The sequence below is a fragment of the Eptesicus fuscus genome, chromosome 9 (genome assembly GCF_027574615.1).
Source record: "Eptesicus fuscus isolate TK198812 chromosome 9, DD_ASM_mEF_20220401, whole genome shotgun sequence".
In the NCBI taxonomy this organism is placed as follows: Eukaryota; Metazoa; Chordata; class Mammalia; order Chiroptera; family Vespertilionidae; genus Eptesicus; species Eptesicus fuscus.
The window spans coordinates 21196812-21213432 of NC_072481.1; the positions used below are offsets into that span (position 1 = coordinate 21196812).

The 16621-nt window shown below is 45.4% G+C and overlaps 1 protein-coding gene across 1 annotated transcript in view; it reads right to left on the minus strand.

The window, feature by feature from the left end:
- The window catches only part of CSMD2 (CUB and Sushi multiple domains 2), a 545662-nt gene that overhangs the window by 229653 nt on the left and 299388 nt on the right, over positions 1 to 16621 (minus strand). Inside the window, exons 10-11 of the mRNA XM_008156972.3 lie at positions 11121 to 11242; positions 394 to 497 (exon numbers count right to left, since the gene is read on the minus strand). Of these exons, the coding sequence (XP_008155194.2) occupies positions 394 to 497; positions 11121 to 11242 (226 nt within the window). The remainder of the gene's footprint in view (positions 1 to 393; positions 498 to 11120; positions 11243 to 16621) is intronic.

Sequence of the window (16621 nt, forward strand, 5' to 3'; positions counted from 1 at the left end):
GCAGGCAGGGAGGTTAGCAAAGCACTTGACTGTCTCTGTCTGAAGTCAGACCACCACAGACGTACTTGGCCTTGAAGAAAAACTGCTGGGTGGCAGGAGAGTCTGCGTCGAAGCAGACAGCCACAAAACCTCTATTTCCCTGCTCCCTAAGACTGCTCGTTCTGTACACGTTTCCTGTGAATCCCTAGTGAGAATGTGGCCCAGTGCTCTGTTTCCCTCGGCTGGAGTAGAGAGAGGCGGAGGGACTGTTGCAGAAACTAGGAGCACAGCAAGGCACCTGTCCTGGTCGCAGTGTGGTCTGGGGGACCAGGCAAGACCCGGCAAGCCCATCCCACCACCCTCAGCCAAGGTACCGTGCTCCCGCCCTCCCGCCTGAACGCCTACGTCACTTACATGTAGAGGACCGTTTTCTGGTCCCCGTCCTGCCCACCATCCCCGACCGTCAGGGTGTCATAGCCCCTCTCCAAGTCAAACTCCTCGAAGGCAAGCTTGATCACCTAGGGAGGGAGCATGGGATTAGGGAGCAGACAGGGGCAGCTGGGAGAGCCTGGCAGAGTCTTGAGGACAGGAAGACATTTCCTCGTTATGTTCCGATGCCCCGAGTCCCCGTGGCACCATCCTACACGACCCTCAATCCACACTGAGCAGTTCCATGCCCGCGTTTTGAGTGTGAACTATTTCCCTCCAGGCCATACAGGCTCTGGGGTCCCCTGATGTTTTCCAAAGATGCTCATGGCACATCTGCTCAATTCTGGGGGCTGCCATGGCAACACCAGGCACATCTGGCCAGCTCTGAGATGATTAGACTCGTTCTTCATGCTTTAATGCACAGGAACCCCCATGGGCGAGGTGGCAATTTTTCAGGCCACGTGTGGAATCTCAGCTATCTGCCCCCAGGGGCCTGCAGACTTCTCTTAGCCTCTCTGCCTGCTTTTCTCCATCCTCTTTATTTGTTGAATAAATGAATGGTCCAGGAAGGAGATTTCGACAAGATTCTTCTCTCTTAACTTGTTGTAGTCCTGCCTTCCACAAATATTTACGGAGCACTCACTATATGCCAGGCTAGGGGATGTGCTAGGGGTTTCAACATTGGGGTTCAACACAGTCCCTGCTCTCAGTGAGCAGGGGAGACAGAGAAGCAAACTGACAACCACAACATGGGGTGATGGACCCCATGCGAGTGGAAGACCAGCCAATGGGGAATGCTGAGGGAGGGATGGGTAGAGTCAGGCGCACAAGGCCTGCGCTGGGGCAGACACGGAACATTCCAGAACAAGTACTCAGTGTCAGTCCACGGCAAGTCCACAAACCGAGCACACCTGCTGCTGCCTCACCTGGGAGTGGGGGGACAATGTACTTGGCCCTCTAGTGCAAGGAGGGGACTCAGGAAGGGCCAGGACTAGAGGATCTGCTTGGAGCTAGGTCTGAAGGGTCTCGAGACCTCCCCTGCCCCGAAGAGCTGGGGCTCATTCTGAGGGAGGAGCGGCAGAAGTTTTAAACAGTGGGCGGCAGGAAGCATTAGTGAGGAAGCATTAGTCTGGCTGCTCGTGTGGAAACCGATGTGGCAGGAGTGAGGCCAGAGGTGGTGAGGGTGTCTGAGGTTTCTGTGGGGGTCCAGATGAGGGATGGAGGAGGGGATGGGGACGGACAGACACAGGTCCCAGCAACACTGAGATCTTGGTGACCGCCTGCCTGTGGGGTTGAGGGGGAGGAGGGCTTTACGATGGACTTGCAGGTTTCTGGTTTGAGCACCTGGGTGGATCGGTGGTGGTGCCACTCGTGAAGACAGGACCACGGAGGCACCATGGCTACTGTCTAATCTGGGTCTTTCTGTCCCTGGCAACCTGGCTTCAACCTGAGGAAGATCTTCAGTCTCTCAGTGGGGAGGCTGGGGTGCGGCTTTGTTCTCTATTCTATGAACCAAGGAGAAGAGAAATCCTGTGGATAGGTTTTCTTGGTTGTGCAGGTTTCCTCCAGCCAAACCAAATAGCCCAGCACCCACACACTGCCAGGGTGCCGGCAGGGCCTCACCCCAAGGTGCCTTCAGGTGCCTCGGAAGTGAACAGCTGCCTCACTCACTCATGAGCCCGGGTGCCATTTAAGCGGGGCCCTCGCACGGGCACGGATTCACAGAGAGGAGCATTTCTGTGTAAGAACATCCCTGAGCACGGAGAGACAGGACAGACAGGAAGTGAGGGCCACTAGCTAGAAGGGCTAGAGCAGGCTTCCCGGAGGAAAGGAACCCCAGGCTTAGTTTGGGAGGTGAAGTGAACTGAATACATGGGTATGGAAGGGAGAGCAATCGGGCAGAGGAGCAGGTGACCTGGCAAAGGCAGAGGACGCGGACTTGTCCAGAGACTCCAGGTAGATCTGGAGTTGTTTACTGGAAGGTGGGGGTGACGCAGGAGAAGCAGGCAGAGGTGGCCCAGGAAGGGCTGTCTGTCATGCTAAGGGGTTGGGCTTTGCCCTAAAGACAAGGGAGGGCTATGGAAGAGTTGTAAACAAAGGTATGAGGTGAAATTGTTGCTTTAGGAGCAACAGCACCGAGGGAACTTGGGAAACCAGAGACGGATCTCAGGGCTATGGCAATACTGCAGCAGCGGGGTCCTTAGAAAGGGGGTGGACTGTAGCTGTCAGTAGTAATGGGATGCTGGGGCCCTTCTGGTTTTCCCACTGAGCAAGCAAACCTGCCTCCCATATTCCCTGATGGCTACTGTCATCATCCTGGGGTCAGCATCACCCTGGGGTCAGCTGCTCAGGCTGGAATATCTTTCTCATCCTCACTCTCCCGTCCCGCCTACAGGATGACATCACCATTCCCTTGCCCCCACCTCTGTCAGTACTTACCTGCAGCACCATGACTCATCTGTGTACCTGGGCCTCTACCACACCACGAACTCCCTGAAGGGCAGGATCACTGTCTCTCTACTGCCAGTGCCTGCTGGCATGCCAGGCATATGCCCTCAGCTTAGACAATGTTGAATGGGAGGACATTTTCAAACCTTTCCTGACTCTCTAGCATGGACTGATCACTAGCTTCTCGGATCCCTCACAGGAGTTATGGTCTAGAACAAAGGTCGGCAAACTGTTCCCGTGAAGGGCTAGATAGCAAATATTTCTCCCTGTGCAGACCATGGTCTGTTGCAGTGAACACAGGTGTGGCTGTGTTTCACTAAACCTTTATTTATAAAGAACAAGCAGCAAACTGGATTTTGCCCATTAGCAGTAGTTTGCTGACTCCTGGTCTAGACGATTCTTTGAGATACTTAATCACAGTTTTGATCATCTTCTCTTATGAGATTTCTTCACTATAAGAGCTCATCCTACAATGTGCTTAACTCTGTTCTGAGTTTTTTACACACATGAACTCATGTAAAATTTACAAAAGCTGCTACGAATACCTCTATTTTACAAATGGGAAAGCTCAGGCACAGAGACCTTAAGCAACTTGCCTAAGATCACACAGCTGAGTGGTAGAACCTGGAACTCATCAGGCAGCCAGTGGCCAGGCTCTTTGCTGCTCTGCTCTACTGCCTCAGAGCACCCCAGCGAGGTCTTGGTCCATGAGGCAGGGAGCACAGCTTATCCTCTCAAACCTTCCCTAAGCCCTTTATCTGGATCTCAGCAGCTCAGCAGAGACTTGGTGCACATAAAATACCGCAAGGCCGGCAGCGCCTTCGGCAGGAGGAGGGGACTGGCCTCTGCAGGGACTAGGGGTCCTGGCTGTGCCCGCGTCTAGCCAGCCCCGGGGCAGAGGGCACTGGCTCACCATGCCACCTCCAAAAAAGGGAGCGTATGATTACTAGGTCTATAAAGGGGAAACACTGCTTTGACGGCCAGAACCCAGAACCATAAAATGACTCACATCACTGGCCAGAGCAGCCATGGATGTGAACTACTCTTTCAGCATCTGACCCTAACACAGGCGCTAATCACACCAAGCAGTCAGAAGCGACACACACAAGATTTCGGCTTTGGGACGGGTCCCAGTGCACAATGTACCAATGCTTTCAGTGTTCCCCCTTCTCTTCGGCCTTTGTTTAAACACAGGATCCTATAATGGCTCAGTAAGTAACATGCAGATCAATAAAGCTCCCAAACGCCTTTCTGAGGCAGGACAGTGGCAGCACATGAAGTAGGCATGATCACAGAGGTACACTGTATACAGCCTGTCCTTCACTCTGCATTCAAATCTTTGTGCCCCGACATCTCTTAGAGCAGACATTGGATAAAACTATGGCCCTTGGGCCAAATCTGGCCTGTGGCCTGTTTTTGTATTGCCCCCTGAATTAAGAAGATATATTTTATTTATTTATTTATTTACTCATTCATTCATTCATGTAGGAAGGGAGAGAGAGAGAAAGAAATATCAATGTAAGAGAGAAACACTGATCGGTTACCTCCCATATGCGACCAGACAGGGTATCATGCCTGCAACCTCATGGTATAAGAGATAACACTCTAACCAGATGAGCCACCTGGCCAGGCCGAGAAGTGTTTTCATATTTTTAAAGGGTTAACTTTACGTGGTCCTCAAAGTCTAAAATATTTGTTATCTGGCTCTTGGCAGAAAAGGCTTGCTGACCTCTGGCCTAGAGCAATGGTCTTCAAACTGGGTTCCCAGGCACCCCAGGGTCCCATAAAGGTACTTGAGAGGCCACCAGTAAACTCCAATCAAAGCAGGTCCTTTTGAGCTAGTTCATGTTTTGGGAGTCTGTGACAGACATAGATAGTGGTTTACTAAATGTCCCTCCCTCTCTTTATACGTTCTTAACAGAACCCCGACTTTCTCTGAAGTGTGGCAATGCACCTAGCTAACCACAGAGCTAAGGATGTCTGGCTAAGTGACAAGATTCTAGGCAATGAGATATGAGCTGAGGAGTCCACAGAGCATTTCCCTGCCTTTCTCTCCTTGCTTTCCTGGAATATCGATGTGAGAACAGAGGTGGAGCAGCCTCCCGCCTTCCTGTGATCATGAGGACAGGAGTCACATGAAAAAAAAAAAAAAAGGCAGAGGGAAAAATAGAAGGTGCTCGGCACACTTGAGGGAACTACTATACCAGACCTGGACTCTCCACCCTGGACCTCTGGTGGTGGGGAAAATACACTGTTTTGTTTAAGCTTCTGTGGAATTTTCAGGAACTCATAGCCAATGGAAAGCCAGTAGCTATAGGTTCTGAAGAAAGGCTTTCATCACTACAAAGAAGTTTGCCATCTCTTTACCCTCAGGATAAGGTTCAGCACCCTGGGAAGCCTAGCCCTTGCTCCTTCCTGGCCAGATAGAGCTCCCTCCACGAGGCCCTGCCCAGCCCTACTTCCTCTTTCCTCCTCGCTGTACTTTCTGAGCCCCTGAAGGCTGACCTTGGCCCACCCAGCCTTGGTTTACTGATGCTGCTGTCACTTTGACTATTAGCTCATGAAAGAAAGAGAGCTCCCTTTTACTGGGCATGGCCTACTCAAGCATGTCAAACTCGCGGCCAGTCTGACATGCTTGGCCTACATGGTGATCCTTGTTCCAGTCTTGCTGAAGACCCAGGGTAGGGCTCAAGAATTGGCTTGAGAGTGAGGGGGGAAGAGGGGAAATTGGTGCGAAGGCTGACCTGACCCCTTGGGAGTTCAAGCAGATGGGCCTCTGGTACCTTTGGGAAAGGTATTATAAAAATAAATTGAGCATAATTGATATATTTCATTAGTTTCAGGTGTACAACATAATGATTCAATATTTGTATGTACTGTGAAGTAATCATCACAATATGTCTAGTTTCCCCCATCACCATATAAAGCTACAAAATATGCAATATAACCCGGCTGGCATGGCTCAGTGCTTGAGCATCGACCTATGAACCAGGAGGTCACGGTCCGATTCCCTGTCAGGGCACATGCCCAGGTTGCAGGCTCAACCCCCAGTCGGGGGCATGCAGGAGACAGCCGATCAATGATTTTCTCTCATCATTGATGTTTCTATCTCTCTCTCCCTTTCCCTTCCTCTCTGAAATCAATTAACATTTATTAAAAAAAAAACCCAAAATATGCAATACTAGTATAATGTTACTGACTATAGTTACCATGCTATACAGTATATGACCATGACTTACCCACTTTATGACTGGAAGTTTATACCTCTTGACTCCCTCACTCATTATGCCCACCCCAACCTCCTTCCCCTCTAATGGCCACAAATCTTTGTATCAGTACATTTTGTTTTGTTTTGTTGTTTACTTGTTTTGTTCTTTAGATTCTACATATAAGTGAAATCATATGGTATTTGTCTTTCTCTGTATAATTTTCTTTAGTATAATACCCTTAAGGTCCATTCCTATTGTTACAAATGACAAGATTTTATGCTTTTTTATGGCTGAATAGTATTCCATTCATCAAATTACATCTTCTTTATCCATTCATCTACTGATAGACACTTAGTTGCTTCCATATCTTGGCTATTATGAATAATGCTGTAATGAACACCAAGGTGTATATATTTTTTCAAATTAGTGTTTTCATTTTCTTGAGATAAATATCCAGAGGTGGATCTGCTCCATCATATGGCAGTTCTATTTTTAACTTCTTGAGGAACCTCCATACTGTTTTCCATAGTGGCTGCACCAACTTACATTTCCACCAACAATGCATGAAGGTTCCCTTTTCTCTACATCCTCCCCAACACTTGTTATTTCTTTTCTTTTTGGTAATAACCATTCCAACAGGTGTAAGGTGATGTCTTGCTGTGGTTTTGATTTGCATTTCCCTGATGATTAGTGATGTTGAGCATCTTTTTATGTGCCTGTTGGCCACCTGTATGTCTTCTCTGAAAAAATGTCTATTTAGATCCTCTGCCTATTTTGGATTGTTTGTGGTTTTTTTGTGATTGAGTTGTATGAGCTCTTTATATATTTTGGCTGAGGAAGGCTTCTGAGGAGGTTGGGAAAGAAAGCCCAGGGACAGAGACTGAGAACTTTAGGAGATTCTGGAACTTTGGTCACGACCTCCATTTAATTTTGGTGGCTCTGAAAGTAGTAAACCCTTTCACCCATTTGTGACTCATCCACTCTTTGATTGATGGATTCATTCATTCATTCATTCATTCATTCATTCATTCAATAGTTAATATGCACTTGCCAAGTGCTGGGCTTTGGAGAGGCAACAGCAGGCAAGATAAACATGGCCACCACCCAGAGAGCTCACAGTCTAGAAGAGGAGACTTACAAGTACACAAAAAACACCACATGGTGTGATGAGTACTGAAATTAGGGAAGCGTGGGTATGGGCAAACATGAGGGGCATACAATCCTGGCTAGACGAGGAGCAGGGCTTGTCTTCAAGAATAGAGAAGGGTGTGCAGTTAGTTCTAGGGGAAGAGGAATGCCAATATATGATGGGAAGTGAAGCAACTGTAAAAAGGAAAGGGATCAAGTTTAGAACTTGGAGGCGGCCATTAAAAGGTCCCTCTAGAGCTACCCAGTCATGCAAACTGGCCTATGGGGACCCTTGGCTTCTCTGACAGCAGCCTGCACAGCCCAGCACAGAGAGGGCATAAGTAAATGCTGAATGAGTAAGCGAGTGAGCAAATGGGCCAACACATGTATTCCTGACATTTGCACTCCGGAGTGATCACTTGCCTAGAGAGTTAATTCTTAATTCTTCAGGCTTACAAACGGAAGAGTGACAGTGATAATCTTTAAGGAGTGAATAATCAAAACACTATTATCGTTGGTTTTGAAGTTCATGGAATGAGCTTTCCTCTCCCTCTCCTTTCCATGCCCCCTCCTTCCCCCTTCCATGTCCCCTCCCTTTCCTATCTCTCTCTTCCTTTTCAGCCTCACTTCTACTTTTTTTTTTTTTTAAGCAAAGCTGCATTAACTTTCCAGCTCAAATCCATTGAAGTTCATATGCAAACGGAATCATAAGTCTTGAGTTCACACTGAGAAGCTGCGAAAGAAAGGCAGATGTGTGTCGGTAGGGGGCAGAGACGTGGGACTGGGTTTCAGTCCTGACCACGGAAATGTCATCACCCATGTCTTCCATGAGGCTGAACTGAAAGGTCATAACAGGAGGTGGCCCTGGGGCCAAACATGGGCAGGGCCATACCTGAGGAGCTACTAGACACTGACACAGGTCTCCTTCATCCTTTATTAACGTATTCAAACACCCGCTGTGCTCCTCTGCACTGAGCACTGTGGTAACTGCAGAAGAAATACTGTACAAGATTCCAATCTGCTTTCAGGGCATTTCTGAACTACAGGAGAAAGAGATTCTAAACCCAGTACAATGTGATATATACACAAAAAGGGAAATGTAGGAACAGAGGAAGGAGCAAGACCTCGAGGAGTTAGGAAGGCTTCTCAGAAGAGGGGGTATTTTAATTGTGTCTCAAAGGGGAATAAGGAATTTGCCTGGAGGAGAAGGGAAGGCACACTGGGACAGAATGTGCCTGGACAGAGGTCTTAGCAAGGTTGAAAGCAAGAAGAGAATATTTATTAGACAAAACCCAAAAGAAAGCTGATGTTATAGCTGGGAAAAATCTTTAAAACATTACTACAGATAAAGAGAGTCATTAAATAATTATTTTTTAAAAATTTCAAGTCACCAGAAAGATATATCATTCTCAATATGCATGATCTCATAACATAGTCCCAATATATATAAAGCAAAAATTAAGAGAACTTTAGGAATAATAGACAAAAGCTACCATCACAGAGGGAGGTTTGAATATGCCTTCCTCTGCAGCTCTCTGATCAAGAAGATAAAATCAATGAAGACATAAAGAATATAAGCACAATCAACAAGCTTGATGTAATAAAACACAAAAACTACAAAATACACGTCATTTTTCCAAGTACACACAGAATATGTGTGAAAAAATGACCATTTCTGGTCCAAAAGGGAAGTCTCAACCAATTTCAAATGATTCAAATACAATTTTCTCTGACCACAAGCTTTAGAACCAGTAACAGAAAGACAGCTAGAAAAAATCCTCTGTTTGAAAATTAGAAACTACTTCTAAATAAGCTGTGGTTGAAAGATGAAAGAGTAATGGAAATTGGAAAATATTCATAATTAAACTATAATAGATATACTATGCATAAAAACCTGTGGGAATATAGCCAAAATAGTTCTTAAAGGGAAATTTATAGCATTAAATACTTAAATGAGATTGAAAAATAATAAATTAAGCAATGAAATTAAGATGCCAGAAAAGAATAACAGGATAAATCCAAATATAATAGAAAAAAGAAAATAAAGATGAGCAGAAAATGATGAAATAAAATATATCAAAAGAAGTATTAAGAAAATAAAAATTGGTTCTTTCAAAAATAGCAAAATATAAAACCTCTGGCAATATTGAAAAAAAGATACAAAATAGAAATGAAAAGGGGAATAAAAAATATATAATAAAAGATAGTATATACAACTTTATACCCAATAAATTTGAAAACTTAATAAAATGGCTTCAAGAAAAAACAGATAAGTAATCCTTTTGTCATAAAAAGATAAACCTATAGTTTCAAATCTTCCAAAAAAGGAACATCAGACCCAGATAATTTTTCCTGAAATGTTCCACGAAACTTTCAAAGCTATTCTAATCTTCCACTTTTAGTTCCATAGAATAGAAGAGGAGAAACACTCTACATCATTTTATGAGGTTAGCAATATTTGACAAAATCATCTGGCAAGGGTAATGTAAAAAAAAAAGGCCAATTTCACTAACAAAATAGAAGCAAATTACTAAATAAAATATTGGCAAATCAATCATAGGCATGTATAAAAATGATAATGCTAAATGACTAAGTTGAGTTTATACCAGGAATGTGAGGTTGGTTTAATATCAGAAAAATCAACCGATGTAATTCACCATACTAAGAAAATAAAGAAGCAAATCATATTAATAAGTATACAAAGGTACTTGATAAAAGTCAATGTCCATTCACAATAAAAGTTCTTAGTAAACTAAGATTAGGAAAAAGACAAATAAAAAAAAGCTTCAGCAAATATGATAATGATGAAGAAGTAAATATTCTATTTAACTTCAAACAATGACAAGAGTGCCCACCATCATCACAGTCATTTGACATTATATTTGAGGTTTAAGTCAGAACATTGGGGCAATAAAAGAAATGAAGAGAAGGTATAAAGACTGGAAAGTAAGAAATAAAACCATCGTTTTTTTGAAGATGATGATTGTCTTATATAGAAAATCTCAAATAATTCACAGATAAATTATTACAAGAGAGTTGCTATATACAAAGATCAAAGAATAAAAACTAATTGCATTTTAAACATCAGCAATAAATAGATAGAAAATAAAAATATTAAAAGATATGATTTATAACAGCAACAACAAATATAACACATCTAGGAGTAAATATGTTAAGAAATGGTGTAAGATCTGTAATGGAAAAATTCCAAAAGTTTATTGAAAGCCATTAAAGAAGTCCTAAGTCAATAGAGAGAAATACCATACTCATGGACCAGAAGACTCAGAATTACAAATATAACCATTCTTTTCCAACTGATCTATAGTTTGGTATAATTAAAGATTCCAGCAGTTTATTCTGTGGATCTTGGCAAGATACTTGTAAAATTTATGAGAGAACAAAGGGCATGTCACCAAAAAAGAGAACTAAGTGTGTGAAAAGATGTGTATAGCATTGCAAAACTACACACAACAACATAGATAAATCTTAGGGACATAATTTTGAGTGAAGTTGATTAAGAATATATACAACATGACTACATTTATATGAAGTTCAAATGCTGGCTTACTAGACAATGTAATTTTCAGACACATTTATATGTAAACTGTAAACAAGGAAGAGGAATGATAAACACACAATCAAGGTAGAGTGTACCTGAGGTATAGGGAATGGGATGGGGCTGATGAGGGATCTACATCAATAAGGTAACTGGGGTTTGGCTATGCAGGTGTCTATTGCATTGATGTTCTTTATATCTTACTTATATTTTGCTTTTTATCTACTTGATATTGAATAAAAACAATTTTAAAGATTTGCCTACAAAGAACCCACCACAACCAAGTTCTGAGTTTGAAACCCTTGTAGAACCAATTGTCTCCAACCGAGCCCTGCCCACAGGACACTGCCCACGCTCCCCAGGAGCCTTACCTTGGCAGGGTTGAGTGCTGTGATGATCCACACACAGTGTGCGTTGTTGTCATACTGAATGGGGAAATTGGGGGAAGTGATGATGCCCGAGGGGCCTCGAAGGTGGGCATCGCACATGCGGGCTGCGGAGAGAAGATGAAGGTTTCCTTTAGACTAGGTCCAGTTCCCATCCCCACCTCTCACCCCCCGCCCAGAAGAGACTGAAGTCTGTACAGTCTCAACCCAGGTATAACCTTCTGCTTTCTGTTTTCTTCCCTCGTAGTTCTCAGTGGGTTCAGAGGAAGTCAGTTCCTGGAGCACTGGGGTAGGGGGAGGCCCCACATGCTCTGCCTGCCCTGCTGCCCTGTGCGCAGCGATGAGCTTCCATGGTCAAGCTAAGCCGGCCCCCGACCCCAACTCCACTATGATCAGCAGCTCAACTCCACCAAGAGGGTGTGGCCTGGTACTCCTCATGTAACCTAAGTCTAGGTGCGCCCCAGACACCTGTAGGCCTGCTGAGGTGCCCATGCTTTGCTCTGCTGACCTGTCTATGTGTCACCATTTGCTCTCAGGCCTTCTGAACTAGAATCTCAGGGTGTCCTTGTCAAGGCCTCCTCACTAGGTCTCAGAATGTCTGTGCCCAAGGACTCTGCCAAGGCCCCCAGCTCAGCCTGGACCAGGCAACCTGAGTGACCTCAGTGCCAATCAAGGCCTCCCCATTTCCCTCCACACACCCCGCACATGCCTAAAACAGGCTTTTGACGGGAAGCATGAAGACTCAAGGTGAATTAGAAGAAGTGCTCTACTCAAGTAGATATAAAGTGTTATCAATCACAGCTTAATTTAATTAAGCCCCTTAAAATAGCTTCTGAACTAATTAGATTAAGTAGTGATTGATAACAGTTAAGGTACTACATTGTATCTAGGTGTTTGCCTTCTTTAAAAACGTGTTCTTTAGTTCTAGCCACTTCATTCTTCAATGTTAGTGCTCAGCTATTTTAATAAAGAGTTCTATGAGTCTGTTTCATTGCTGCCCACATGGCAATTTATCCTAATTGTAGGCAAAGTGCCGAAAGGTAAAGAAATAGTGAGCAAACGCAGCAAGCCTAAGTATATGAAATGAAAGTGGTGTCAGGCCTGGTTTCCTCTGATGGGGCAACATATCCTGGAGCTCCTCTCTGTGTGTGGATGGGGCCAGGTTCAACCTTTCCCAGGAACCCTTCCTGGAGGGTCTGGGAAGCGGCTCCCACAGCTTCTGGACATAACGCATCCATTCTCATTTCAGACGCTCATTCCTGCACTCACTCATTCCAACATTTATTGAGTGCCTATCAGGGGCCAGGCAGAGTGTGGGGAGGAAAACCATCTAAGACGCAGCCCTCTCTGCAGGGCCAGCAGCTCGCGGAGGAAGCAGGTATGGAAACAGCATCAGGTGGAGCTGTCAGGGAGTTATCTGCAAGAGGCGGCTGGGTCAGAATTGCTCCTTCTCTTCTAGTTCGTCGCTGTCAGTGGGGAAGTTCCTGGTGGCATGCCCTCAGCCTGGCACCCAAAGGATCTTCTCCCTCACCCTGAGCTCAAAGTCAGTTGAGTCTAGTTTAAACAAGGGCCTAGGACAGTGGTCAGCAAACTCATTAGTCAACAGAGCCAAATATCAACAGTACAACGATTGTAATTTCTTTTCAGAGCCAAATTTTTTAAACTTAAACTTCTTCTAACGCCACTTCTTCAAAATAGACTCGCCCAGGCCATGGTATTTTGTGAAAGAGCCACACTCAAGGGGCCAAAGTGCCGCATTTGGCTCGCGAGCCGCAGTTTGCCGACCATGGGCCTAGGAGAACCCTCTCCTCCATTCCCCGTGTGTGCGTCCAGCTGCTTCTGTAAGTCTGTGCTGAGAAACACTTCAATTCACAGGTCCTGCTTGATACAACTGGGCCTGAAGGCAGCTGCCATGGTGAGGAGAGTTCTCTTTTTTGCTGACGTACCCTTTGTTCTCTCATAAATTTCACTAGTCTGGACGTCAAGACCCTCACCAATGGCGTCAACACCTTCATATCTGCCTTTGATTAATTCTACCATCCACCTTCTCTATTCCTAATCCGGGATGCCAGGTGCTGCGCCTATTGGGTTTTAAATCTAATTGCTTTAAAGACGTTAGAAAACCTCTCTGATTCTATACTTCACCTGTAAGATGGGGCTAGTGACATCTCCCGAGGAGGCAGGTACCTGAGATAACGGATGTGAAGCTTCACCCAGGACTTGGGGAATCGTCAATGCTCAGCAAAAGGGGAGCCGAGACTGTGGGACTCCCGATGCCTATTCATTCCATTTCACGATGCCCAAGATTTCTCTCAAGGCCCGAGAGCTTTTTCTACCTTTCCTGAAGTTGCTTTACATAGGATCTCCCCCCATGACCACACTTGAGACCGACATTACTAAACAAATTAGAATAAGGTCATCAAAACCAAAGCCTTGACCCCAGCCTACCTCTGTGAGGAGGATCTGTGGATCCAGAGCCCTAGCCCTGGGAACCCTCACAACCTCCACCAGCATCATCTTACACCTTCTCTGGAAAGCCAGGTTTCGCTGCCTTAAAAGCCCTCAGCCTCAGACTCAATTTATCCTGCACTTGTTTCCAAAAATTAGATGGTATTTGCAGTCTGTTGAAATATGCTGAAGGTAATTAGAGAGAACAGGTCAAACACGCATTTACCACTTTAAGAGCTTAGAGGGAATTAATTAAAATATTACAATCTGTAGATATTTAGCATGGAGCACATTAAAACAGGTTCAGAATGGAGCATCAGCTACTTTTCTTCCCCTCTGTTGTCTGGGTGAGGTCAGGGGTCCGTGGACAGATAGACTTCCCCCTGAACAGCCAGCCCCTGGGATCCCACCAACAGATGGCTAGCTCATGGCTGCAACCCACACTGGCTGACAAAATGGTAGATGCTCAGACAAGGTCTGGATTAATGAATACACACATGTTGATGTTTCTCTTTTTGCCTTTTCCCATCACATTTTCTGCTGGATAGCTTTCAGACTTCTCCAGAGCCTTCCATGTCTGGGCTCTGCAGCCACTCCCCTCTTCCTCTGGACATCACTACCATATATCAGGGTGGTATTCCAGGGGACACTAGGGGACACAATCGGGACCCACAGCCAGCTCTGGCACTGCAACAACTTGGCACCAAAAAGGAAACTGCTTCAGATGCAAATGTCTTTGGTCTTCTGTCTTCTCCCCAAATCTGATTCCCATACTGTTCCCTTTGTGCCCTTGCTTCTCCTACTACTGACCTGCTTCCTCCTCCTTCCCACATCCCCACCACCAAGTCTAAGGCAAACAAACCTGGCTGGCGTCTGCAACACCTCTCTGTACCTCCTGCTCCAGGTCTTGCCTTGATCGAAGCCCATCTCTCTCCCCGCCCCCCACCCCCAAGTCCACTGCTTCCTCTGCAGTCCTCTGTAGTGGAGAGCTTTCTCTCACCTCCTCGAGGTCGTCGCTCCATAAACAGTTGCTGAATCCCTGGAGGAACTCCTCTCTGACTTTCGTCTAGACCTCATTCCACTAACACCAACATTTTTTCTCCACCCATCAGCTCCCTGTCCCCTCTTCTGTCCTTATCAAACCTAGAGCCCATGGTCCACTATTATGATTATTTTCTTGCAAATCCATCCAAGTCTCTTGCTCCTTTTTCCTTTCATCAGTTGCTTGAAAGACATCAATTATGGATGAACCTCTCCACCTATGTTCTCTAGATCTGCCCCCATAAGGTTGAGCTTTTCAGAGAAAAATCACAGGAGCAGAAAGATTGACATCACTATAAATTCCTGATTATTCACCTTAAAAAAATCCTAGATATTTCCCAGCAACTCTGCCATTTAGCTCTATTGAGCTCATTCTCCTACTCTGTACAAAGACCCTTTCATTCCTTCTACCTGCCCCTCGGACCTCTCACCCTTCCTCTTGTTTGCCTTACTCTCAGTTGACGGCCTTGCTTTAGTCTTTATGGATGAAACAGACAACACCTGGCAGGCACATACTCTCTCTCACCCCCCATTCTGCAATCCTGTGTGCTTATGTGCTCACCTTCCCTTCAGTTCCTTTGCCTTTTAGAGGCCAGTCCCCCTGCCCAAAGTCATCCATGTCCTTGGCCATACCCAGGATTTGCTGCTCTGGGCCCAAGAGAGTCCATCTGTGAGATCTAACTCCATCATCCCATTCTCTCCCCTGCCGCCTATGCAACCAGCAGAGCGACTTGATCTTGAGGTATTTGCTATCCTAAATCACAGGCCCCTCCAGCCTTCTGGTTCCCTCATTTCCTGTCATCTTTCAATCCCCTGCTGACCCTTCTTCTTTCACTAGTCTGGACCTCAAGACCCTCACCACTGGCTCCTTCAACACTCATATATGCCTTTGATTAATTCTACCATCCACCTTCTCTATTCCTAATCCTGGGTGCCAGGGAGCTGCTTGGAGCACCGTGGTACCACCACAGATTCATGGTTTGCCATTGTAATTGAAGCTTCTGCTCAAGTCAGTCCTTTTCCTTTTCTTTGCTCAGTTTCCTCGACAATTTCTTACAAGAAAAACTTCAACCATTTGCCTCTCAGTTGAGACACGTAACCCCAATGGACCTCTCTGGAGGATCTAACTGTAGTGACCCTTCTCTCCTGGTGAAACTCGAATTCATTGGCTTCTATGACGCCTCCCGGCTCTTTTACCTCTCTGACCCGTAGCTCCCTCCTTGGCCATTCACTCGTTAAAAGTAGTTGTTTGGATCTGGGTAAAGAGTACAAAGGAGTTCTTTGCACATATCCTGCAAAATTTCTGTGAGTTTACAATTTTAAACCAAAACTTAAGTTACCAAAAAGTGGGGGAGAGAGATGTTCTATGTGGTTCCATCCAACAAACTGACTCTGAAGGAGGTGCAGGTACAATTTTCAGGAAGTGTAGGATGGAGCCTTTGGAGTCAGGGTTTGAATTCCAGCTCCACCGATTAGCTTTGTGCCCTTGGGCAAGTAGATTGACCACACCAAGCCTGAGCTCAACATGAAATATGGATATTGCCACATTCTTCATAAAGAAATTATAAGGGATGCCTACTACAGTGCTTTATACAAGTATAAATAGCTCAATAAATAAATAGCTTTATCGTTAGTGCATATGGGACTCAGGGAACAATGGAGGGAGAGAAGAGGAGGTAGGTGTAGGCTCAAGGTAGGCGTGGGGGAAGGGAGGTGAGGAGAATGAAAATTCGGAAAGTTGGTGTTTAAGCAGTAGGCCCAGGAAGCTGATCCAGCAAAGGCGACCAGGAAAGAAGATAGTCACCTGCAATTTTCATGGCCTTTAGTTTAGCTGGTTGGTGCCATATTTTCCATGTTTCATTCCCATTGTGTGAGAATGAAGGAGATTCAGAGCAGTTCAGTGACTTGCCCTGGGCTACACGTGCATTAACACCAAGGCTGGAACTTGAACTTAGGCTTCTGAGTCCCGAGTCTGGTGTTCTAGCTAACCCCTCTGT